Source organism: Hetaerina americana, unplaced genomic scaffold (genome assembly GCF_022747635.1).
Source record: "Hetaerina americana unplaced genomic scaffold, ioHetAmer1.1.p SCAF_9, whole genome shotgun sequence".
NCBI classification, from domain to species: domain Eukaryota; kingdom Metazoa; phylum Arthropoda; class Insecta; order Odonata; family Calopterygidae; genus Hetaerina; species Hetaerina americana.
The window spans coordinates 61,181,776-61,207,009 of record NW_027287538.1 but is presented as its reverse complement, the minus strand read 5'-3'; the positions used below and the strand labels follow the sequence as shown (position 1 = coordinate 61,207,009).

General features: G+C 40.8%; 1 protein-coding gene across 1 annotated transcript in view; it reads left to right on the top strand.

Annotated features, from left to right (window-relative positions):
* The first annotated feature begins 425 nt into the window (after nt 1-425).
* Lrch (Leucine-rich-repeats and calponin homology domain protein) overlaps nt 426-25,234 on the top strand; it is a 171,182-nt gene continuing 146,373 nt past the window's right edge. The window contains exon 1 of the mRNA XM_071597545.1: nt 426-618. Coding sequence (XP_071453646.1) covers nt 444-618 — 175 coding nt within the window. The 5' untranslated portion in view covers nt 426-443. The remainder of the gene's footprint in view (nt 619-25,234) is intronic.

Below are 25,234 nucleotides of genomic sequence, written 5' to 3'. Positions count from 1 at the left end.
CTTACACCACCATTCGTGCGTATTTTCCCACCTGTTTTCCATCTTTTAAAATAATCGTTTGGTTGCTAGTTATGTCTCAGATATTAATTTTAAAATTTGGTCATCCTCATATTCGCCTTGAAATAGAATAAAATCTATTTTCAATATATCCAAAAATTATAAATACGGTTGGGGAACAACTCAGAAAGAATGACATATTATTTATAATCCCTGCGGAAAAGTTGGGACGCATGTTACCTGGAGTCAAAGTATACCGCTTCATTCGGTTACGTAGTTCTCAAGAGCGACACCAGTTGTCGCTGTCGTCTCTTTATTAATGCCTCATCCCCCTCATCTCACAGGGAGGGAGACAGGACGGGAGTCGCCCAGTGACGTGTTCTCCCACAATCCAATGCGTCACTTAGCAATGTTCGCGACTGGCCAGTTATGATGAGTGCCGTGAAATGGCGACAAATGTCGTGAATACGAGTGGACATTTACAAGCTCAATTGACGCGGTCGTTGGAAAGGATTCTGGAAGATGCGAGTTTGAGTGGGGAGTTGAAGTTAAGCGGAAGAAAGCTTAAGGAGTTCCCTAAGACTGGAGGAAAATACAACTTGAACGACACTGTTGTTGCAGGTAAATGTCATTGCTGCTTTATGCTTGCTTTGTTTTCGTAGGGAGTGCGCCGGCTCATTTTTATGTAGGGACGCTTCTTGAATTTGTTGATAGTCAGTGATAGGTTTCCTAGACGTGCACAGGGTTTAGAGGTTTGTTTACTTTGCTGAAATCATTGTTTCTCTCGATTGCCGATCGTAATTGATGGGCGAAATCGCAACGGATTCTGCTATTTATCGCTTTGTGTTCTTCCAGCGTTCATTATGTGTTTGTTTGTGGGTGGAAAGAAATACCTTGATACCACGAACTTCGTTCTCCTATTCGCTAATCCAATTGAATATTTTGTCCGCATTTTCCCGGAAACTGATTATGTACGTAAATACTTTAGAGGAAGTCGGCAGATGTACCCTTTGATTCGATTTTTGAGTGATAACTTGTTGTTTTCATGCCGTGAAAGGTATAAGTAGTTACCTAAAGTATGAAAACTTGCATGATCTAATTTGGAACCAATGTTTCTCATTGTAATACCCTGTATTTGATTGAAGACTGTGGCAGATAATGCTGCATTCTTGTGTTTGTCTCTTAGAAATTTTGATAGTATTTACGTACACGCCAGAAGCTGTGTCTGACAATTGGTTATTTTTCTAACAATAACATTACTGCTAGCATATTTCAACGGCCACCGTAGAGCCCGCTCTGCACTTGCTTTTCTTTTTTTATAATTGCCGTGAAAACGAGGACAGGAGTCATCAAAATTGTGTTGCAACTCGCTCCCGGGGATTGACAAAACTTGCGGAACAGCTGCTAGTAGCTTCCGCTGTTGAAGAGAATGATTTCCTTTTAATGCATTTGTTTGTGATTAGTCTCCGTAGTTCATTGAAATAATGAGATTCCTTCGGCTATAAATAACGTGTAAACAGCTGGCCTTGGTTACAACAGTAAACCGTAAATGTTGCCCACGGGGATCTCTGTCCACACCAATTTTCTCTCCACCTCCTTCCCCAGTTGCGTGTTTCTGGACAAAATTAAAACCCGATTCCATCTGAGTAAGTCTGCTTTTCTTGAAGCAACTGTTCGAATTTGTGTGTTCAACGATGGACAGCGAATGGTATAAAAAAGACCTGTCATTTGGCCAGGGACGTGTTAATGAACCCGTTTGAAACAAATGCTATATCCGCCCACTTCCTTTTAATATAATGGGAAACGCTTTTTCATCTCTCGGGTTCCTATTACTTCGGGGATCTCCTGAGTTAGTGAGAGGGGGGTGCAGGCCGATTGTAAATAGGGACGCGCATGTGCGTTTTTCGATGCCTTAAGCATTCACCATCCGTTCGGAAACGTACTCGAATGACTGGACGTGTTCTCCTTAAGTGGTAGGGAATTTCGTAATGGACAGATCGTCAAATTAAATGCTACTTTAATTTTGTTCCAAGGGATCAGAAATATCTCTGGAGATGCTTTGGTTGAGGAAATGTACCCATCAATTCGTTAACATTTTGCTCCCATTGTGTCTTCACAAAAAATAAGCGTCTGTACCACTGTATTTCGTGGGACATATGTTTATTTTTAGTGAATTCCTCCCATTTCAAAACGCGTTAGCTCCATTTTTCTTACCCTGGCGGTTCTTCCTAAGGTGAAGGAAAATAATGAAATTAGTGCTCCGTTTCGTTTCTTTCTTTAGTATTCTAATTGCTTATTCATTCTTAAGTTTGTGTGTTATTTGAATAACCATAGTGTAACTCTTGGTACGACATGACAATTTATGCGCTTTACATGTTATTTATAACGCCAAATCACAAATTAACAACGATGAACTCGGAGGTTAGTTATGTTAAGTGTGGGTGGACTAAAACTCATTAATTACTAAGCATTAAGGAGTGTGCAACTCATAAATTGACGGTAAGAGTGCTTGTGGTTCCTTCGCATCTGTGCTTAGGAAAATCTGGTTGGAGAATCACACAAATTGAGTGGTCATAGGAGACCTTCCAGATTGGTAGCTGAACGCTCGACCCACTGGCTACCAAGCCTCCCCTTGTAGAAGTAATTTCTATTTGAATCATTTCCACTAGCGGCAGAAATAAGATGAAAAAGAGAAAGAAATCGTCGTGAGACCTTATCTAATATTAAGCGTGTTATTTTCTCTAGGTTTCGGGACCGTAAACATTACGTGAATAAATTAGATTGGATTGTCAGCGTATCTTATTAATTTCACTGTCAATTACTTCGACTTCAATTATCATCGGTGGATATACGATCGGAAAAATATCTATCTTCCCTAAACCACTCTTTTTTTTATCAATAACCATCAAAGTAAGATTATTGAAATGTAACATTTGCTTGTAGTTACTGGTTTTCTTTGAATTGAATTTTATTATTAGTGCAAAAATTCAGTTTATTTGGTCATTTGGCGACAGTTATTGTGGTATCATCAAAACAACAATAACTCGAATAGTTTACGGGACAGTTTTGTATTGCAGGTATTGCAGTTGCCAGACCAAAATAAATGAGACGCCCCGTTTATACACAATAATTAATTTCTTTGTCGTAGTGTTTCAGTGAAGTTCTGAGCTCTTCAATGGGTATGAGTGTTAAATTTTCAATGTTAATAACCTGATATTCTTGTAATTCAAGTCTCTTTATTTTACTTCTTCATTGGTGTCTTTTACTTCTTCATTGGTGTCTGATATTTTAATCAGGTTAATTTCTATCGCTGTCCGCCTCTGTGGCCTAGTTGACGAAGGAGTCGAAATTCTTTTTTCTTGCGGCAGAAAGGGTGCTTTCATGTCACGGTCTTAATGAACTCCTATATTTGCGATCGGGGATTGCCATACGATGGCAGGTTTTCGCGGGTAATATTTATTAGTCAAATTTGTTTTTTCTGGTAACACCCTAAAAGACAATTCAAGCATTGAGATGATCGCCAGAAACCGTTAGGCTTGTAACGCCATAATATTCGTATTAGTATTGAAGATTCACTGGAAAGCGACAATCACTTCTGGCTTGAAGACGTCGCCGGCAGGCTTCGAAATGTTTTTAGCATGCATAGATGTATATTAACTGTCTGGTGTCCCCCGAAGAACAATGTTTACCAAAAATTGTGTTGTTTGAGGTTTGCGATTTACAAAGTTCATTGTTGAGACTCGACTATTCGAGTCATTTGTGAATAACCACTCTGGTTTATGATCCATACAAAAATGTAATGGAAGCCTAAACGTGATATTTATCTCAGGGTTGATGATTGAAACACATTTAAATTGATTTAACGCGTCTTGTGAATCGAAAATTATTATACGCATTGGTTTACTAAAGGTGAAATAGCTGTTTAATTACCCAAGACGAAAGAAATAAATGGACAAGAAAGGACAACTATGTAAAAAGTGGAGAGAATTATTAATAGCAGTAATAAACAATTGAAGATTAAAGTTTTATGCGCTTCATCTCGACACCCACGAGGTGTAGGAAACTCAAAAATTGTGAAGTTGAGATGTCTCACTGAAAACGTTTAAGTGTGAAGGCACGGCCTGAGTGACTTAATAACTTAATGGCAATGTGCAGGAAAGGGAAAAGGCTGATTGAATAATTCTACTCATATCACGGTCAACCTCCATTGAATATTGTCAAGCGATAATCCATGTGTTATTGTTTATTGCCCAGAAATTTCAGTTAATAAAATGGAGGACGACAAAATAGAAGTAAATGGAGTGGAGAAATCGATGGAAAGAGTGAAAAATCAAAATTTTTATTCGACTTCATGCCTATTTCGGGGGCATATCGTCCATTATTTATATTTTGGGAAAAATGAATTCTGGCCAAACTCCGTGTTTGAGTCAATAAATAAGTCGCAAACGTCGCCAAGACAAAACACAGAAGCTGTGACGGACATTTCATTGGAAAATCTTGTAACATCCACTGTACATTCCCGACTTAGCCCCTCAGTGATTTTCATTTGTTCAGACCCCTTAACAATCATTTGGGTAGTCGACGTTCTGAAAATGACGATGCCGTAGTCCAAGAGGTTATTCGTTCGCTGCGACAGCAAACAAAAGACTTTATTGCTGCCGGCAATCAAGGAATTGTAAATAGATGGGATGGACTTGTAAATGTAGCGGATGAATATGTAGAAAAATGAAATAGATTTCAGGAGGTTACTTCGATTATCATTGCCTCTGTCCAGTTTTTCGAGTTATTAATTGACTTACCCTCGTACAATAGCCAGATATTGGGCAACTGAAAAAGGCTTCTGTACCCTTTGAATGGCGTTCACACTCATGAAAAATCCCGATCCAAAGCAGAATATCAGTAGTGATTTTTCAGGCCCTAACTTTTTATCAGATATTTCAGTTAACGTGAGTTTTTTTAGTTTAATTGACGCACGTTGCCATTAGAGGTGGACAGAACATCACCCGAAGGAACGCTGTAAAGTTCTTTTTATGATGGCGCACGTATAGCTGGAAGGGGAGCTGTGGGAAAATTAATTTTTAAGGCTAAGTTTTTTGTTGACCCAGTGCTCCGTGAAAAGAAACTATTCAATTGGCCTCGTTAATAAATTTTCTAGCAAATTGCTTCTTCAAGTAGAAATGGGGGCGAGCGATATTGATGGAAAGTATCCTTTTGCATTGGAATTCACAATTTTGTCATCAAAATTTCACATTTTATGTTAGCTTGATCACACTTCTGTATTTGGAAAATGCATTTCTTGTACTACTTTTGGGTTTGCCTTGATGAAAATCTGGAGCACAAAGGAGCCGTCGAAATCAATCGCTTATTTTGAAGTCTACATCACACCAGCCATTAGAAATTCGGTTTGTATTTTTGCTTTCAGGGATGCATATTTAAAAAAATATTGCATGCATAAAAAACTGCTTTTTTGGTTCGACCCTTGAAGAAATGGTTTTCAGTGAAAACATTTTAGTAACGAAAGGAATTTGCAGGATTTAGTTTCTCTGTCTTGTTATCCAAAATTATTTCGCAATACCCACTTTTATACTTTTTAGTTGAATATTTTATCCATCTCGACCGAAAGCAAACGTTGTATATTATATTATAGTAAACTAAATGCATTTTATGTTAATTTTGTCTTAAATTGTAAAAATGGATCATCTGCTGTGCTAATTTATTTGGACTTTAGAAAATTTATGATCGATTGAAAAAAATAAAAATGAATGATCGGGCGGTACTTATTTCTCGAAATCTAAAGTTACCTGTTTCATCATTAATCTACGGTTGAGCTCATTCTTTTTTCTAAATTATGTTGTGATGAGTCGGCGGAAGGGTAATTATCATACATATTATTTCCTCAGTAATGTTTATAATAATGTTTGTTCATGTTATCCGTTTACATCCGAACTACTTATTATTTCCCGTGAGTAAGTTATCATTGGAAAGTGTCGTTCCCAGTCGCCGCTAATCCCGACAAAGTTGTTTTATAAAGAAAGGAAGCTTTCATTTTAAGATAAGCTCTGTATGTTGATAGCGAACGAACAGGTTATTATTTTTATCAGCAAAAGGATGATTCCATTGAGATACATTTTATTGGGGTTATTTTGTGCGTTTCATTTTCTCGTCGTCTTTCAATTTATTTACCGTTTACGTCCCGGCGATCGTCGGAGAAAGTTTTATGATTGCGATTGTAACAGAAACATTGCTTATGTAGCTTGAAAAGGCATGGAAATCACGTCATGTACTTCTATAAATAAAGAGGTCAACTCAAGTAAAATGAGTTGGAAATGTTGGTTATTGTGTGTAATTAACTTGTGAATGCATGACTATAACAATTCAGTAATAAGTTTTTCTTTCATCCCGAATATACTTTAAGTAATGAAACACCGAATCACAATTTAAATCAAATACTCTGCGATTAAAATCGCATTCGTAGGCTATATAGTGCGTTCTTCATTTTTGAAATTGATATTTATGTTATGCAATGCAAGGGATACCGCTAGACAATTAAATGTTGAGGACTCTATGCAGTGAAAGCGAGGTAGATAGATGGTAGACAAGGAGAGGAGGCATATTGGATGTAATTAAGGGAGGTAGAAAGCATGCCGAGCTAAAGAACGGTTTCTTGTTATACAGTATGACGCATAAGGATTTCATGTGCCATTTTATTTAGGGCTTACGAGTACAGTTGTCCGTTGTCCCAGTGTCTATCAAAAACCTGTTCGAAGCCAATAGGCTGCTGGTAATAAATATTTGGTGTATAATGCGTTATTTTTTATTAATCTAATGAAAGATTCGTGGCCATATTGTGGTCCGTGCCGAGTAACCATTTATTTTGCATGGTGGTTGATAATGTAATTTTTTGGACGTAATTCATATTTTATGGAGTTGTATGTTCATTTCTCGCAAGATATTCTCTGAGTATTGTGCGTTTTTGTCTTCGTTTAAAATAGTTTTGCTTCCTAGGTTAACGATGCTTCATGTAATCCGTGAAACCTTAAAAAAAAATCATTTATATGATAATGTTGTCGCCCGGCATCCAACTATAATTTTCGGAAATTGTGTAGAGCCTTTCATATTGAGTGTTTGATTTAATTGTCCTTTGCGCCCGTTTCCCTCGACCCAAAAGCGACTTTGCAATGCCTCACGAGTTACCTGTGCAAGAGCTAATCGTCTTATGTGAACTACTGATACTATTTATGCTATTTTATCTGTTAAAATAAGAGGAGTTCCTCTTCTCCAGTTCGTAATACCTAGTATTGAGTTAATGCCTCCACGGGCATCTTTCCTCTGCCCAAATGACTCTGGAAAATTTCCGGATATATTTTTCGAGACTCTTGACTTGACTTTTTGAAAAGTTTCCCTGTGAAATTGCAATTTGGAACAATGAATATTCTGGTGCGGTGCGTTGCGAAGCTTTCATATTAAAAAATTCGAATTGCAGTCTCAGCTTAAATTTATAAAAAAAAAAATCTACTTGACCTGGTTTCCTGGTCGAGTGAGAACTTGGGTATTTCGTGGTACATTGATCCAAGATCGTAAGTAATGAGACAATTAATGTGGTGGGACCTAAAAGCGTGCTTTTTGACATAAATTGAAAGAGTTCGTGGGGAGTTCCCGCTGGGACAGCTACTTTTCATCGCGCATGTGCATGAGTGACCCTCTCAAGTAACACACATTCTTATCATTTGTGATAAACGATTGATTGTGCCGTTTCATTGGCCCATTAAGTACTCTGGATCATTCAAATTAGTCTGAATATTTTTAGAGTTGCTCCTTCCTCGGCTTGCTGCAGTTTAAAGTCTTGCCAATTAATTATATGCTCAATCCCCCATTATTAAACGGTATCGGGAATAGATAAATCTTTTTTTCCCCTTGAAGTTGTCCGGTTACACCCACACTGAATTCTTATTGATTCATATAGCATATACTCTTAATTCCTTATTTTGTGAGCCACTTCGTAATGGAAAAACATTACTTCCCTGCTATATGCGGTTTTTGTTGAATACTACTTAACTGTTTTTTGGTTCCAGCGTTTTACTTTCCATTAGTAGATATCGCGAAGCAATCATTGCCCGAAAAGATGGCGGCGGTGAAGTATAATCGAAGATTTACTCGTACAGAATTTTTTAGTGCTATGTTATTTGTGGAGTTCTTCTTCGCGCAATTTTTATCACTTCTTTGATAAATTAGGTTGACCCCATTTGTTTATATCCGAGACAGTTCCTCTATTCTGCTTTGCGATTAGTGCCACGTAGGGGAGGGTATCTTTAAATATTTTAGAGGAATAATGTCATGAAATTCGCCGACTTCATCCTTTTGTCAACGGAATGACTCCGCCGTCTAAATGTAGGGCGCGCTTCGCCCGAGACTCACGTTTTTTTCCTCGTTACCATTCGTGTAAATGTTTTACCGCAATTGCTCGGAGTGCTGTTGCGTCTTTACCGTCGCCGAGCGTTGAATTTTCATGCCTCGCGTATTTCGAACGTTGTTGCCTTGAAAAATCTGGGGCCTCTTCACCCGCGGCCCTTTTCCTAAGGTTTCCTAGCCTCACTGAATCCATAAGTCCCCACACAACAAACCCTACGTGACGCGCTGGCGAGAATGAAGACTTTCCGTTTTCAAAACGCATTTCCCTGTGAACAAACCGGTTTCCTTGTGGTTTTTAAACAGCGGAGATGCTCCTAAAACTGCTTTTAATGCGTCGATTTTTCTCCGTGTGTTGTATTGCTGTCTCTGATGTCTGCTTTCTGTCAAGCTGTATGAAGAGAAGGCCAAGGAGGGGCATCGTTCGTGAAGTGTCGGGATGGAACTGAAAGCCGGTCTTATCTCAGTCTTCCTATCTCCTTGTCCCTCCTCTGTGGTTTTTGCTTCCGATGGAGCGGGGACAGGAAGCCGGGGACGAGGGGAGGGACATCCGCTGCTGTGTAGTCGTTCGCGTCCCAGTTGGATATTCCTCCCGTTGCACTCGCCTCTCCAGGCCGTAACGCTTGGGTTCGAATCCCTCTCGAAGGTGCTTCGTAGGATACCTGAATGAAATCAAGCCCAAAAGTGCTTTCATTTTGCTTTCCTCTCATATGATTCAACGATTGTGAGTTAGTTAGGGCTCACGTAAGCATGGTTCAAGTTTTTTTCCCAAGGTTTTCGCAGCGTTGTGGTCTAGAAGACTGGATTATATAAGAAGGGTATTTCAGGAGTGTTCTAGTTATTTAAATAGTCTCAAAAGGTCCCAGAGATCTATTTACCTATGGGAATGTAGCCATCAAACAAATGATGTTTTTAAAAATTTTGATTTTCTATTTTGAAATGCGCTCGCATCGTATGCCTACAAAGAACGTCAGTTTACTTCAGCAAAAATACGGTATTGTTTACAGTTCAAGGAATCGTTTATGAGCAATGTTTATTCAACGATTACCGATGTTAAACTATTCTCTGTTGAATAACAACACAAAGCAGTGTTTGCTTCTTGCCTTAACGTGAATCATCCGCTTTCTTCGTATCGAGTTTGAATGCATGCTATTTCTTTGCCTTCCTTACCCATCCATATGCCATTTAGAATTCTTCGTAGCTTCTTAAATAGCCGACGGGACCAAGCCCCGTGTCTCATAAACGTATAAACTCCATGATACTCGTTTCTTATGCCATTCGAATAAGAGATGGACACTTCTCGAGTGGAAGTTATTCTCATTCAAATCGATTAACCCCAAGTAAATCCAATAGCTTCACCAAAGCAGCCATAAAGAAAAGTTAAAGCTTTCGACGTTTTCAATTCATTATTATCAGCGCTAAACTACGAACTCTTGATAATGGCGTGAAAATATCGAAACCACATATGTATGTAATCGCAAAATCGCATTGCAATTACTATGTGTGGACCATTACCAAGTGTTTTTCTACCATTGTCTCAGATTCTGCAGTTAGCTGTTTTAAGTAAAAACCTTGTTGAAATTAAGGGAAATATTTCTTGGCTTTTAAAAGTAAGTATTTAATTGATGGATGTAATATTTTCGTTTATGTGCACTATATGTGTCTATATGTATGGTACACCTTCACACAACATACGTATACACAGGCAGGGTGGGGGAGAATGAACTCTCTGATTTGACGGGTCAATTGTATTACACCCATTGCACCCATTAACGATAAGGGGAACAGAATAAAATAAACCGACCGCGCTTGGAGGAAAATTATTTTGTATCAAAAATAGTTTAATCACCCCCTGCCACACGCGTTGGTTTGCAGGATGCCATGTTTATGTAGATGTGCCAAAATGTCCTTGAGTCCCCAATCCGTAGGTTTGTGATTTATTAGAAAAAGTCTGGAAAATATATTTTTACAAATCCCCTATTACGGATTAGACCCAACATTTTCGGTCCTACAGGTACAATGTTCTAGTTGCTTTTTAAAAGTTCGGTTCGAATTTCGACCATGATCCGGAATGAATCAAGCCCAGAAAAATAAGTATTCATGTATATACTATATGCGGGGGTCCGGAATGTGCGGTGGCTCATATATTGACTTCCCACCTTGAGGGCCTGAGTTCAAATCCTGGGGGTGGCAGAATTTTTCAGTGATATTTCGATCTCTATTTGGGGTGCTTTGTGGAGGGTGCTTTCAGTGAGTACGCCATCCGTCGGATGGGACGTTGACACCTTGATGCCTTTCCCCTTGCGAATTACTCGCATCTATGTGCATCTAATGGCGCTAATGACCTCAGCTGTCAGTCGCCTCCTTTAGTGCCTACTACTTGTATTTATGTTTGTGTTCATGTACTTCTTTGTGTGACCTCGTTTTATGCACGAAATTTGATTCAATGCTGTCGTATGGTTCCTATAGAAAACTTCCCAATTTGAACCGAAAGTGATTCGATGACGCAACGCTTGGCTTCTTGAGAACACAAAGCTGATAGTATCGATTTGATCGACTTCTGGTCGGAAAGGTGATTGGAAAGGTGAAGTAATATCGATGTTGAAGTGTATCGACGTATTTTTCACGTGACCACAAAGAACGCCCGCGCTGAGATTCGTAGTCATGGGCGTCACAGATAATAATCGGATATATCGTGGGTAAGAATATTATTGTGGCAATGCGGCGATGTATTTTATCGAGATTCGATATCGATATTCGCAATCGCCAGAGGTTCGAGAGAGATGGTGCGGGGGCTAACCTACGGGCTTCCCACCCTGAGGGCGCGGGTTCAAATCCCGGCGGTGTTGAATATTTTTCAGAGGTATCTCGATCCCTAACTTGAGGTGCTTTGTGGAGGGCACTTTGAGTGAGTACGTCGTCCGTCGGATGGGACGTTAAGCCGCGGACCCCTTGGCGCCTTTCGTAAAGAGTAGGCTAATGCCGACGCCGGGTTTCTCTCCACCCTTCATCCTTTCCTGTCCTTCCCCTATGGCGCAAATGACCTTAGCTGTCGGTCGCCTCCCCTCAAAACTACTACTTCGAGAGAGAAACGTTCTTTTAAATCACGGGGGTCGCTCTTATGAAGATTCCGCTCTATATTCCACACACGGTAGACCGCGCACACCCTAGAGGAGTGTTTTCGTGGTCTCCTCTGAACCGATGGATATTTTGGACTTCGTTTCTTCCTTTCGGAGGGAAAAAAGAGGCCAAAAAGTATACCGGTTTCGGTAAATTCAGGGGCGTAAAAAAAAGCCCTCGTCGACTCTTTGGTTGAAGGGCAAATTGAGAGATTCCAGAAATAATGCGTCAACTTGGTTCGGCGTCACGTGCCGCGACAGACGACCCTCCTCCGCCCCTCTCTCTCCTTGCCCCCCTGGGGTACAAAGGGTCAGGCCCCCGTGGGGAATGCGTCGAAAGGGTGCCGCCGCAAACGGTGAGCCTCGTAGGCGGTTATACATAGTCTCCCACCCACCTCTCCTTGCGGGAGACAGTTTCGAACTTTGCAGACCTGCTTACTTCGTCAGTACCATGAAGTTATGTTTTAGCGTGAAGGTGAAATTGGAAAAATTCATATTTAGGGACGAACTTCAAGTACTTCCGGCATGTTTGTATGAGGTGTGTGCATAACCCTTCGTAAGGTGAATTTTTGGTTCTTTTGCGATGATGTTGAAAATGTATCTACGTCGTGTTACGGTTTGAGGTTGCGTTGTGGGAAAATACTCTGTGACGATTATGTCGCTCGTGCGATCGGCCGAGCCTTTTCTCGGACGACATGTTGTCTAGGAGTTAAGAGTACCGCCTCCAGGAAAGATCACAAGCAAGATAATTATTTTCTGTAACTTTATGAGGTCTCTGTCTCCCTGTACGTAAATGTGCGGGTTGCCAGATAATTAAGATTAATTTGGACGTATTTCAAATTTGGAATCAGGTGGATTCCCTCTTGTGGATACATTTTTAAGGTTTGGTTGTTGTTTTTTCCGTATTGTGCACAAAGAGAATGTTTTCCAGATCGCTATCACCAGATTAAGCTAAATTAACGAACCATTTATTTGTAAAATAAATGATGTATAATGGAATTAAATTTTATTGGAAAAATATATTAAAATGTGTTTGGAAAAATATGTAATATGGAATTAAAGAATACATACATGTATTAAATTAGGATCATTGAAAACTTAATGCTGAAAAGTTTTGAACACGTGTAAACTTAAAAAAAAAGTTTTCTCTTCGTGATCTCTTCAGGTTGTTATTTTCTTTGCAAACGGGTTACTTCGGGAAAAAAATTCTCGTCAAATGATGGCTACTTTTTTCTCAACATTTTATTGGCTGTCAAACGAAATGATAATTTTTCTCAGTATAACCGTTTACAACAGAGCGGGGCAAACAAGTTTTGAATCAGGCGAGCAAGGCACGGCAATCGGACCGATGAAAAGGGTCGGATAACAAACAGGCGACTGCCGATAATGGATTTCAGGAGACGAGCAATATATTTTCAAAGACCTGTCATTTCCGGATGCCGGAGTTGTTAACTCTTCTTCCGCTCTTAGGCTTGGTTTATGGTTTCCCGGCGTATGAATTTCCAGCGGCGGAGCCAAGCGTTATTTCGCGGAACCCGTCGTCATCGCTACCGCGAAACCGTCCTCGGGGGAGGGGCGGCGGTTCGGGCTCGTCCGGGGTGGTTGGCATGGCAACCGCTATCTCCTGATTGTCCGCGAGCCGATCAATCCACTTCCCATTCATGCCTTCCGCGACGCGTATTACGTTCTATGAGGAAGAGAAGGGGCGCCCTCCAGACCCCTTGGGGCACTGGCGTCAGTTCCCAGGGGGAAATTCTTCGTCCATTAGTTAGCCGGTGGATGGTGAACGCTCGAATTTGATACGTGAGTTGCCCATTGTTTTGGGATTACGGAACGTACAGTTTTAACGCAGAAGACCTTTTAAGGATAGTTTAGGTCCAAACTGGGGAGCATATTGCTCCTTACTGCACGTCTTTCCTGTTCATCCCAGAGCACGCGCCAAATCGAATTGCTCAAATCCCATATCACACTAAGTAAATAATTTTTTCAGTTTTCCCCGTTTCCATGTCTTCAAGTGTTCACAAACTGAAGTGGTGGGTCCTGTTTTATGTGAAAACGAGGGCCTAAATGTTATGTTCTATGCAAACTTTTAGTTATTGTACGGAAAGTTTTATATGTTCATTACTAACGTGCTATCTATATATTTGTGTATTTGGTTCCGTAGGGGAAATTGTTCATTTTTGTTCCACTAACAAGTTGCCAAGAAGTGAACCTGTTGTGATTTGTTGGGGATTTTAAGGTTCGTATCGATTTGTAATAAGTATATCATTCCTAAGAGTGGTTTACTGCAGCCCTTCATTTTTCTCTCATTAGTGTTAATTCTCTCATGCAAGAACGTAGTGTTGTGGAAGGAATTATTAAAAGAATTGTTTCCTGGTGAGATTTTTATTTTACTTTTAGCCTTATGTGTTTATATATACGAGTATGTATATGTATATATATAAAGATTATTTCGTCGAAGTAACACAGAAGTGTTGAATAACAAACTTGGACTGCAACAAACAATATAAGAGGACATAAAAAGGTCACTCACGCTATTTCTTGATCATTTCGACGGAATTTAGCTCCGTCTTCTTCAGAAGAAATAGAATTAATGGAAGATTACTTCTATTTCTTCCGATGAAGACGGAGCTGAATTCCGTCGAAATGATCAAGAAATATCGTGTGAGTGATCTTTTTATGTGTTCTTATATTGTTTGTTGCTGACCAAGTTTGTTATGTATACATATATATATATATATATATATATATATATATATATATAATATATATTATATATATATATTATATATATATATATTATATATATATATATATATATATATATATATATATATACTCATATATACAGAAACATATATAAGGAAAAGGGATAGGAACACGTATAAAGGACGAACACAATAGAGGTGGGGAAGGCGGAATCGAACGGATCACAAGAGTAAAAATATTTCCTCAACCGGGACTCGAACACCGGATCTTTCCACTTGCCGGGCGGATGCTCTTAACCACTTGAGCTATCGAGGATATGTAATTTACCCTGAGATCCGTGGGTCTTATATGTCGCCAAGCGCCCCGATTCTTTAGCCAAGAGATGGCGTCAGGGGCTGTTTCACCCACCAAAGGAGAAATAGACAATACACAAGAGGAAAGGAGAGTGGTTAGAATTCATACAACATCATACAGGAAAAGAACAGTGCGTTTCGTGGCACGCATAGCCAGAAGAAAGAGATGAGCCACATTGGCCAAATACACATTCAAACACGAAATCCCGCCAAACGGCGAATAAATACTCATATATACAGAAACATATATAAGGAAAAGGGATAGGAACACGTATAAAGGACGAACACAATAGAGGTGGGGAAGGCGGAATCGAACGGATCACAAGAGTAAAAATATTTCCTCAACCGGGACTCGAACACCGGATCTTTCCACTTGCCGGGCGGATGCTCTTAACCACTTGAGCTATCGAGGATATGTAATTTACCCTGAGATCCGTGGGTCTTATATGTCGCCAAGCGCCCCGATTCTTTAGCCAAGAGATGGCGTCAGGGGGCTGTTTCACCCACCAAAGGAGAAATAGACAATACACAAGAGGAAAGGAGAGTGGTTAGAATTCATACAACATCATACAGGAAAAGAACAGTGCGTACCATAGCTCCAATCTCTTTATCCATACACGCTGCAGCCGAACGTTCCGCGACCTAAAGTCGATGTGTCGAACCGAGCGCTCGTGGATTAGCGGTCCTTTCGTTCGTTTTCTGTGCTGGTTTGGGCGCCGTTGTCAGTGTGCTCACACGTCTTTCTTGTACACCTTGCGCCAACCACCTTCCTTCCCGTTGGCTGTCGTGTCCGCGCCTTGTTCCTTCCGCGCAACGCTGCGTTTATGCGACCGGCGCTCCCGCGTTTGCCTTTTGTTTCCCCGCATGTTCAAAACCCGCACGACGGGCGATATGGTCCTCGCGAGGGCTGGGATGCAGAAGACGTTTGAAAATTGAGGGAGAACTAAATAAAACCCATGAACACGTTTTCAGACGGCTAATTGGCCGTGGAATGAATTCATCCCCTCGTCCGCAATGCGTCGTCATGCGCTCCGTGATTTACACTGCGTCTCTTTAGGGAGGAAAAACAAAAGATTTGCGTCCTTCTTTTTCGTTCTCCTTTAAGGATAAAAATTTCGCCGACGAATCCCCGAAGCAGAGTGGATTGCGACCCGCTTTCCTTTTACGTGCTCCGTGGCCGGAATGTCCTTAAGTGAATTGAATTATGGCCGGAATTAATTAATCAATTAGTGAGGTCTGCCGCCTTGGTTTTTTGCCTTGTCTTCTTGGCAACCTTTTCTTTTTCGAATCACTTAATTCCCTTCGAGTTCTTTCGCACCCTCGAGGACCGAGGGAGTTGAACCGAATCCAGAGTTCACTTGTCGCCTCGTCGATTTGTCCGTTGCGTCACGACGACGTCATATCTGCAAAGTTGTTGGAGAACGAATTCATCCCGGTTAAAAAATTGCCCATGCCAGTGTCTCGTTCGTCCAAAGTCTCGTTCAAAGAAGTCCCAAAGGCCGTGACAGTTTAAAGAAGTATGGGGAGGATTTCAGCGTAGTATTTACGTGCCACATAATTTTCCATCCATAAGAACGAATGAATTAATTTCTATACTTCCAAACAAAAGACATTAGAAGGTCGCTCTATTTGTAACAAGAATGTATGAGACCAGTGTGAGTTACACGAAAACACAGGATGGAAAGCGCCCGTGGCATTTTAAGATGATTACCAATTTAATTAGTACATAGTAGTTATTAGGGAAGGCAACCAACTGTTGAGGTAATTTTCGCTGTTAGGGATAGGTGAGTAGTATGGTAGGGGTAGGATAGATACGCAGGAAATTGAGGTGTGGGTCACACAATTTCAACGTCCCGTCTGACGTACTTTGCACTCCTCTTGAGGTGCTTTCCGCATAGAACGCCAAATAAGGATCGAGATACCATCGAAAAAAATACTGCCTGAATGTCTATACTCTTGTACACTAAAGCTCTAAAGCATTATTGGAATGTTCTCGGATGGGAGCATAGTGACAATATAGATAGTCTGTCTGAAATACCGACGAGCAAGGAATTATTTCTTAGATGCAATAGTCACGTCCATTACATTAAAACCATAAACACAGTATCAACCCGAAGGTCGGTTTGGTAGGTGATGGTAGAGTTCACCCAGTACCCAGTTTATTTCCCTTTGCCGGTTATGGCCTCCCAGGAAGATCTGGTACCCGAAAAATCATATAGCTTGGGTGGAGCTGCAGGTGCCCAGAGCGCCTTGCCCGGGAATCGAACCCGGTACCCTCCGGTCAGCAGTCCAACGCTCTACCCCCTGGACTACCGCGACCCACGTTCATATCAACAGAAAGCGATAAATAGTATTGTTATTCAGGGGGCGCGAGAATGAAATCTTTCTATCCCTGCGAAAATTCTCCAAGGAAAAAAGTCCTTTTCGTTAGATTTCCCGATCATTTCGTGGATTTGCCTTTGTAGTTAATGGAAGTTTGCGTGGCACCCACTGCCATATTGTAACGCGTCGTTCAGGCTTGAAGGGTAGGTAATTTAGGTTTTGACACATCTGACAAGGTAATGCTGCGGAAATATTACATGGAACACGGATTTGAACGGGTCGGGAAATTATCAGGAATGCCATAATGTATTGTACATACATTATTCAAGCGCATGCGAATACATTTACTATTACATACAATAGTACATACACTATTCAGGCGAGTGAATTGATTTAAAAATGAAGTGTAAAAAGTTCTCCTTCTAAATGTACAAATGAACTTTTAAAAACACCATGCCGATTACTTTCATCATAATTAGAGTAAATTATCATTATTATTATCAGTATTAATATTCTAGGATTGGTTTACTGCAGCTATTACATTTTTCTCTATTTGAATGCAAGTCTGCATGATCTAGGGAGAATAATGTGGTGGTTTCCCCATTACTACGGTCGATACCGTGAACCTCACTCTAGCCCGCAGCGGTGGAAGCTGATGCCGGGCCGACCTACTCGGTCTGTGCCATCATTGCCTGATGGTGAAACTGCTGCCTTTCACCATGGGTTCAGGGTAGCTTTTTGGTAGGAGTCTATTATTTTCGTTGCCTCTTTCCGAAATGTCATTATTGTATTTTTTTCTGCAAATGTGTCGTTACCTCGTTCCGAAAAATCAGTAGCAACCTTATTCTAAGCTGAACATTTTTCTGTTTCTGAAAATTCTGTTCTGAAAATTCAGCGACCTTCGGCTCCAGAGGCAGACTCGATACCTCTAGTCTACGCCCGTCCCTTGTTTATTTTGTTTTTCTAAATTCCAGTATAGGCACTTTTCAATTTTACATCGTCTTTTTCACGTTTGTGTAATTCAAGGCACTGACAAACATTGAAATCTATATAATTCATCCACCTATACTGCTATTAAAATTATTGCCATGTTTTAATACGTTCGACATGTTTTAATACGTACTTCGAAATGTTTTCTACGTCCGTGTTTCTTTCGCTGGTTCCTCTTTGAACTCGTAGATTTATATTTCCAGAACACTTCAGCCCACACTGCACAGCCTTTTTTTTATGGATTTGACAACTTTAAACAAGTTTGCCAATTTGATTGATGAATATTAGTCATGTTATTTAAGTGTTTCTCAATTTGACCAAAAAACGGCTCGACCGTTGCATGCCAACTATTAATAGGAAAACGAAGAATTACTTCTGTCGTGGAAGAATTTCAAGTTCAGTTCCAGTGGTCGATCCACACAGATCATGTTCCTTCAGTGAGCGTTGCGTATCTTTTCCATTGGTCTATATTTAGCATTGGACCACAGTGAATACATAGATGGAGAAATATTTAAATATGTCGTCGCGCCTTAGGCTTCGCAGAAGTAGTGCCTTCACTTCTCAATTTGTTTTCATAATCCAATGGTATCTTCTTTTGTTGGCATTATGCTGATGCTGGAATGCCATGCACTGTTCCATTAAAATTTTTTCTCGTAATTTTCATTTATTTCCTTATAATTTTCACTGGGAAAAGGGGCAAAGAAATTTGTCCATTATGTTAAGAACTTATGTTCCCGGTTCAATTCTGGATTCCGTATTTTCTGTGATTGCATAACTTTCTACGATACCTAAGGAGTGTGTCAAACATAATAATAATATTATTATAAAATATAGGGCAAAATAAATATGTATGTGTATGTAGTACAATTTCCATGGAAGTAGAACTCCCGGAAGTAAACATTTATAGTCCCTTATTCCACCCAACTCCTATACACACGTACATTGAAGACAATTAGAAACACCCATGAGATGGATTGAGGATAACACACCTAGGGATGAGGACGTTGCCCCATCGCTACAGTGACTGGCATTTAATGAGGGTAAACTTTAAGATTTAAGACTGGTAAGAGACTTTCTTATTGGTCCCTAACAAAAAAATGGGGGTTTAAATGGACGTATTTTAATTAAATTAAAGTGGCTTTAAACAAAACTATTATGTATATTTAAATAAAACTATTGTGTAGATATAAAATTCTCATTCCAACCAATCCTTTTCAAAGTGAATTCTTATGTTCGACCTTTTCGAAAATTTTCTATTGTGATTGTATGATTTTTGGTATTATCGAAAGGAAGGAATCGACATTATTCGATATGGTGAATTTTGGTTTGCTCAAAATGGAGCTTGAAATCGATTCTTCGAATATCCTTTAGGTAATTCCCTTCGAATCCGTCTCTTTGACATCGAATCGGCATGGTATGTGAACCATACAGAATCGGAGTACCCCTGCATCGATTCGTAATCGTGATAGATCATTCGAAAATGAACGATTTAAAAAAAATCGGACGCCTTGGCGTTGCTCCATCCAAGCGGAAATCATAATCAAGAAACTTCATAAATACGTCTGTTTGTTGCCATGGTATATAACGCGCTTTTCCTAGGATTCACATGAAATTCCTGAGAAGATTCCAAGATTTCCAGTGGGGTGATTTACGAGCGGATCGAATTCAAGTCGCCCCCTCCCCCCAATAGCTGAGGGCGTTTGGGGGGGAATCTCGATGCTTTTCTAATGCCATCTCCTCTTCCCACTGTATCCTTTCCCTTCAACTGGCGACGCGATGCCCCGCCTCTCCTGCGCCTCTCCTTCGCACTAAAATCCCCAACTTCTTCCATAAAGCAGCCTTCTCCTTTCCTCCAAGAAGGAAGGAGAAAATATGCCATTGGTGGAGGTGAGGCGAGGGGAGGAGGGGCTAAATATAGAGTCCACTTCCTTCTCATACCCTAGCCGTGTCCTCTCTCTTCTCCCCCTCGCGAAAGACGACAGAAATTTCACCGCGGTATGGTTGGGTCCTCGATACGCCTTCGGGAAGAAGGAACCGTCAACGCTTCGAGCTGGCGCCGGCAGAGTGTCGCGCGTCGACGGGCGTCCTTTCCGTTCGCTGTTGGGGGTCCTCGCCGATTGGTGAGGGCCGAGTATGAACGAGATCCGAAGACAGGGTGGCCGCGCCGCCAAGAATATCCTGGAAAATTAAATAAATATCTTGGAATGTTTTTACGAATATGGCCTAAATGCATTCTTGTTTTTAGGGATGGTCGAGGCCGATACTTCGTGGAAATCCATTTGTGACGCTCGAAGAAAGAATCAAAGACATGGAGTTTCTCAAACGCAAAGTCTTTGATTCTTTCTTCGTGCGTGCTCTTTGTCTATTTACCAGCGAATCAGCTGTAATTGAAGTGCTGTTATGGTGTGCTGTTTCCCCCACTCACCTAATTCAGTTTGTTTCAAATAACCTCCGGTATTTTTCATGTTCTGACAATTTCCTCAAATTCGCTTACACTGCCGGGATCAAAATTCTTACGGATGTGGAATTAAACAAGATGAAGGGGTGATGATGACCAGAAGGGGTATTTTCATTCGAACCTAAGTCCTAAGGTCAATTGATGAAGGCCACCCACAGAATAACAACGCCGATATCGGATGGATACGATTTTTTCCCATACTGGGAAACTGGGGTATTCCAATAAACTGTTCTAACGACTGTACATTAATAGTTGAAAAATCTGTCTGCATGGGTACGAAACATGTACATCTACACACTTTGAGTTTTCACAATCTTTCCTGAAATTGATTTACTGAAGGAACGCGATGGTCAGTTGTGGACGCAAACGCCGGAGCCAATTAGAAACACTTGCTGTCCAGCCTTAGCTGTTGTTATTAGTAAAATGAACAAAATAAATTGCATTTTTCACCATTTAACATACACTTTCATCCGACCTAGGTTTATAAAGTAAATATACCATCATCAGTGCCGTGCCTGCATTTTAACCCAATGTTAAAGTGCATTTTAAATGTCATGGACGTTCTCAAAATGAATTCGGAACAGCAAACTTGATAAGAGGTATCGCATTCGACAGAAGAAGCATTTCGGAAGAGAAAGTATTTCTATAGTTAAATTCTGGGAAATAGAACGAAGGAGACGGATTGGGTGTACTTTCTAGAAGTAGCGTGTTGAAGGGAGTTTTTCGGTATGAAAGGGGGAAGGGAAAAGGAATAAAACAAAACACCCTCGTCAAGGGGGTCCTTCCGGCAGGTGGCCACACCGTCTCGGCGGGCCAGCACCCTTTACCGCGCACCTACCGCCACCATCCAAGACGCCCGACGCACAACAGCTGCCCCTACGGCCGCCCTTGGGAATCACTTGGACAATTACCCATCAAGGGTTAGCAGAGAAGTATCCCTCTCACGTGACAGAATCCACCTCCACTGGACTGTCTCTTCCACTCACCCTTCCTCACCTATCCACCTAAAATTCTAACCTATCGGAGAACGTGGGCATGCATACCCTTCATGGCATTCATTACCTACTGGGTTAAGACCTGTCTAGAAAATATTTGATGACGATCACTTTGCGTCCTTAATTATCTTCCATTGATATATTCTTATTTCACAATCCGATTTCAACAAACCATTGTCGTCATAGGAGCCTGATGATGAAGACGATGCCTGTTGCCATTCATTTTCGTCAATTTCGCTCCCCACAGACAATGAGTCATTTTCCTAATTACTTATGTATAGAAAGTAGGCAATCCTTCATCGCTTCGGGTGTTATTGGTATCATCCGAGTTCGCCCCTGTTGTGGATTTAGTTTTAGCAAGGGTATGCACACGTGATATTTCTCCGCAAAACAAAAAAAATGGCATAGCAACTTAAAACGAACACGGTCCTCATCGGGAATTCCCGATTTGCATCCCATTTCAATCCCGCAAAGTTCGATCCTGTCCCAGGGAGGAGACCCTTGCCATAGAACCGATCACCAACTACAACGTGAAGGCCACCACGGGCGCGAACGAGGGGCGATCATCATTCCATTCTAAAGCAAATCCCGAGTGCCACGGCAGTCGACCGAATGGAGACAAATGACGCACGCCTCGAACGGGCGCAATGGCCGCAATCATCGAAAATCATCACCATCCCTAATGACTGATATTTAAAAAAAATAAGGGTGTGGTTTGAAATAAAATGTACCGCAGGCCTCACAGCCCCCGCGGAGGTGAACATCGAAACCAAGGGCATAGTCGTATCATACAATTAAACTATCGATTTCATAAGCGTAGTTATTTGATCGGTCGAAAAAGAAGGGCAGCAAATTTAAATGAAAAGGACCTTCGGAGTATAGTATTTCTCGTTGTAATTAAAACAAAAATACTTTCTGGAAAACAAGACGCCGCCAGATTCAATACAAATGAAATACTTCTCCCTCTGAAGTACGTATACACGGTATTAAGTGACGAGTAAAAGGTCAAGAGTAAAATCCTCACGGAAGTGTGTGCGTGCGTATATAATATGTATGCTATGCCGTATGAATTCCGTATATATATATATATATATATATATATATATATATATATATATATATATATATATATATATATATATATATATATTATTTATTAGGTAATCTACCGGTTAAGGTAGGTTTTTGGATGGGCATAATTACTAATTAAATAATTTGTGACTCCTAGCAAAACACAACATCCTACTCTACATCAGGTCCCTCTTCATCTCTGAGTACTTTCTTCCTCCCTTCATCCCGTCCAACATCCCTATCCTGCTCCTTCCCTTTCCTCGTTTGCCCAACATTCTCCCCTCTATCACAGTCTTCAACATCCCACTGCCGGTCAACACCCCCTTCATCCATTTTTCCTGCCTCCATAGGATTTCTCCCAACAAACCCCTCTCTTCGCCCACCATACCAAGTACTTCGTCATTTGTTTTCTTCTGTCCATTTCACCTTCTCCATTCTTCTCCACACCCATATTTCAAAAGCCTCCAGTCTACGTCTATCCTCCTGCTTCAATGACCACGTTTCCGCGCCGTACAAAGCTACGCTCCATATCAAAGTTTTTACGAGTCTTTTCTTAATATCCTTACTCAACGTCCCTCTCATCAACTCCCTCCTTGTGAAAGCCTCTTTGCCTAGCCCAAGATAGTCAAAGTAGTGGGGACATTAGAAGAATAATTTCATTAGGCAAACAAGCTTACACAAGGAGGTGGGGATTGATTACAGGGACGTAAATTTATGATGCTGAGAAAAGATTTGTGGAAACTTTGATATCGAGTGGTTTAGTACGGCGAAGAAACATGGTTATTGTAGCAAAATGGTGAGCGTAGATTGGATACTTTTGAGAGTTGGGTGTGGAGAAGGATGGGAAAGGTGGACGCGAAGAAAAAAGAAGTGCTAGGCATGGTGGGGGAGGAGAGAGGATTGTTGGGAGATATTTATATTGTGACATATCTGAATCCGAAGTTTTCTGATTGGCGATTGAATATTGAATGCTCTGATGAAGGGGAAAATGTTAGGAAAACGAGGAAGGGGTAGAAAGAGGATAGGGATATTGGACGGAATGAAGGGAGGAAGGAAGTGCGTGGAATTAAACAAGTGTTTATTGTAGTATGGGGCCAAGTCGTGTCTAGGGCGAGACTAAGAGATGTAAGGGTGTTAATAAATGTGGAATTGAACAAGTTATTTTAGTGTGAGGCATCAGGTTGTGTCCTGTTAGACAAAGCTAAGAATTGTACCTTCTTTTAGTCTGTATCCAATCCAAAACCTACTTTGATTAACGGTAATAATAATACACTACTCTCGCACTGGGAAAAAATTTACTCTTGTTCCCCTTTCCCCATCCGCAGTGCCTTAACAGCAGTTTATTGTGTATTTATTGGCACCGGCTCTGATTCCGAGATGCCTGCCCTCGTTCCATGCCGATGCTGGCGTTCCACATGCAACGAGGGTAATAGAGGCAGGGCATAGACCCTGTCTCCTCTCTCCCTCTCCAGCTCTCCCTGTTTATGTCGCTGACATTTCCACCGACTCGATTGGGCGGCCGTCTCCTTCCCGTCTAACCTTTTCCCTCGACGTCCCATCCATTCCTGGAGCCGCTCCCTCCTGGAACGGGAGAACAATTTAAAAAAAACAGGCAGTGATAATAATCCCTCAGCCGATAGGGGCAGCGAGGAGCCATCATCGCTTGGTTGGAAATGTTGCGGCGGGTGAACACACGAAAAAAAGCAGGGAAAACATTTTCTCCCTGGGTTGACTCGTCAAATGAAATTTTTTAACGACCTAATTTGAAAGAAGCCGAGGGGAGCAGAAAGAATGAATGATCCAGGTAAGTTGAAATTTTTACCGAGCGCTTAGTTTTTTTTTTGATGGTTAATTTTAGAGATGGCGTGGTGTAATTCACCTGCCGTCTAAGCGAAAGGTCGGGGACATAACAAAGAAGGCTGCGAAGTGTTTGGCAGCATGTTTCTGTCGAGCTGTAAAAATGATTAGGGGAGATACGAGCCATGATTATTTTAAAGCTGAAGAGTACTGCAGTCGAATTGAAAATGACATGAGTTTGGAATCTGAATGTTTTTTACCCCGATCACCGTTTATCTTAAAGTATCATATAGATCCTGAAAGGTTCATAGATGCACTTGATCGATCATAGCACTAATTATCAACTTAAGTTTTACATCGGTTGCTTTTAATGACTGGGTGAGAAAATAACGCACAGTTAGGCGAGGAACAAGACTCAAATGCGTTCTCAGTTAACTTTCTGTTATCATAAACTCACGGTCAACGTTTGTATCATGAATAAAAGTAGGTTCCTTCGGAAGATACAGGAAACATATAGCCTGTATCACAGGCTATACATATGTTTTCACAATTTTTCTCGCTTAAACTTTGCGCGTTCGTGCAAAAACAAAAAAATAATGATACTAGGGACATTCATTTCGTATAACTGTTCAAAGAACTTGATTTAGGAGTTGTTTCTAAACTTCCACTTAGCGTCAAAAACGATGCCCCTCCGATGGGGCGAGAAAAATTAAATTTTTAAGATACGGTTGATTCATAATAATGGGCTTCAAGCGCCCGGAATTCTCCATTTTTCGCGACCGTTGACGCCGGGATTCATATTTGCGCCGGAGAAAAATAGCCTCTTGTGTCTGTCGTCTGTTCATTATTCATCGTTCATAGTCACCGGCACTGTTTCCAAGCCGTACCCCTTCTCGAACTGAACAGAGGTACTTTGTTTTTATCTAAAATTTAAAGGTTAAATTCCATTGGCCAAGCAGACTTAAAAATATGCCGTCACGTTTAAAAACTTACATCTTTTCAACATAGAAGAAGAAG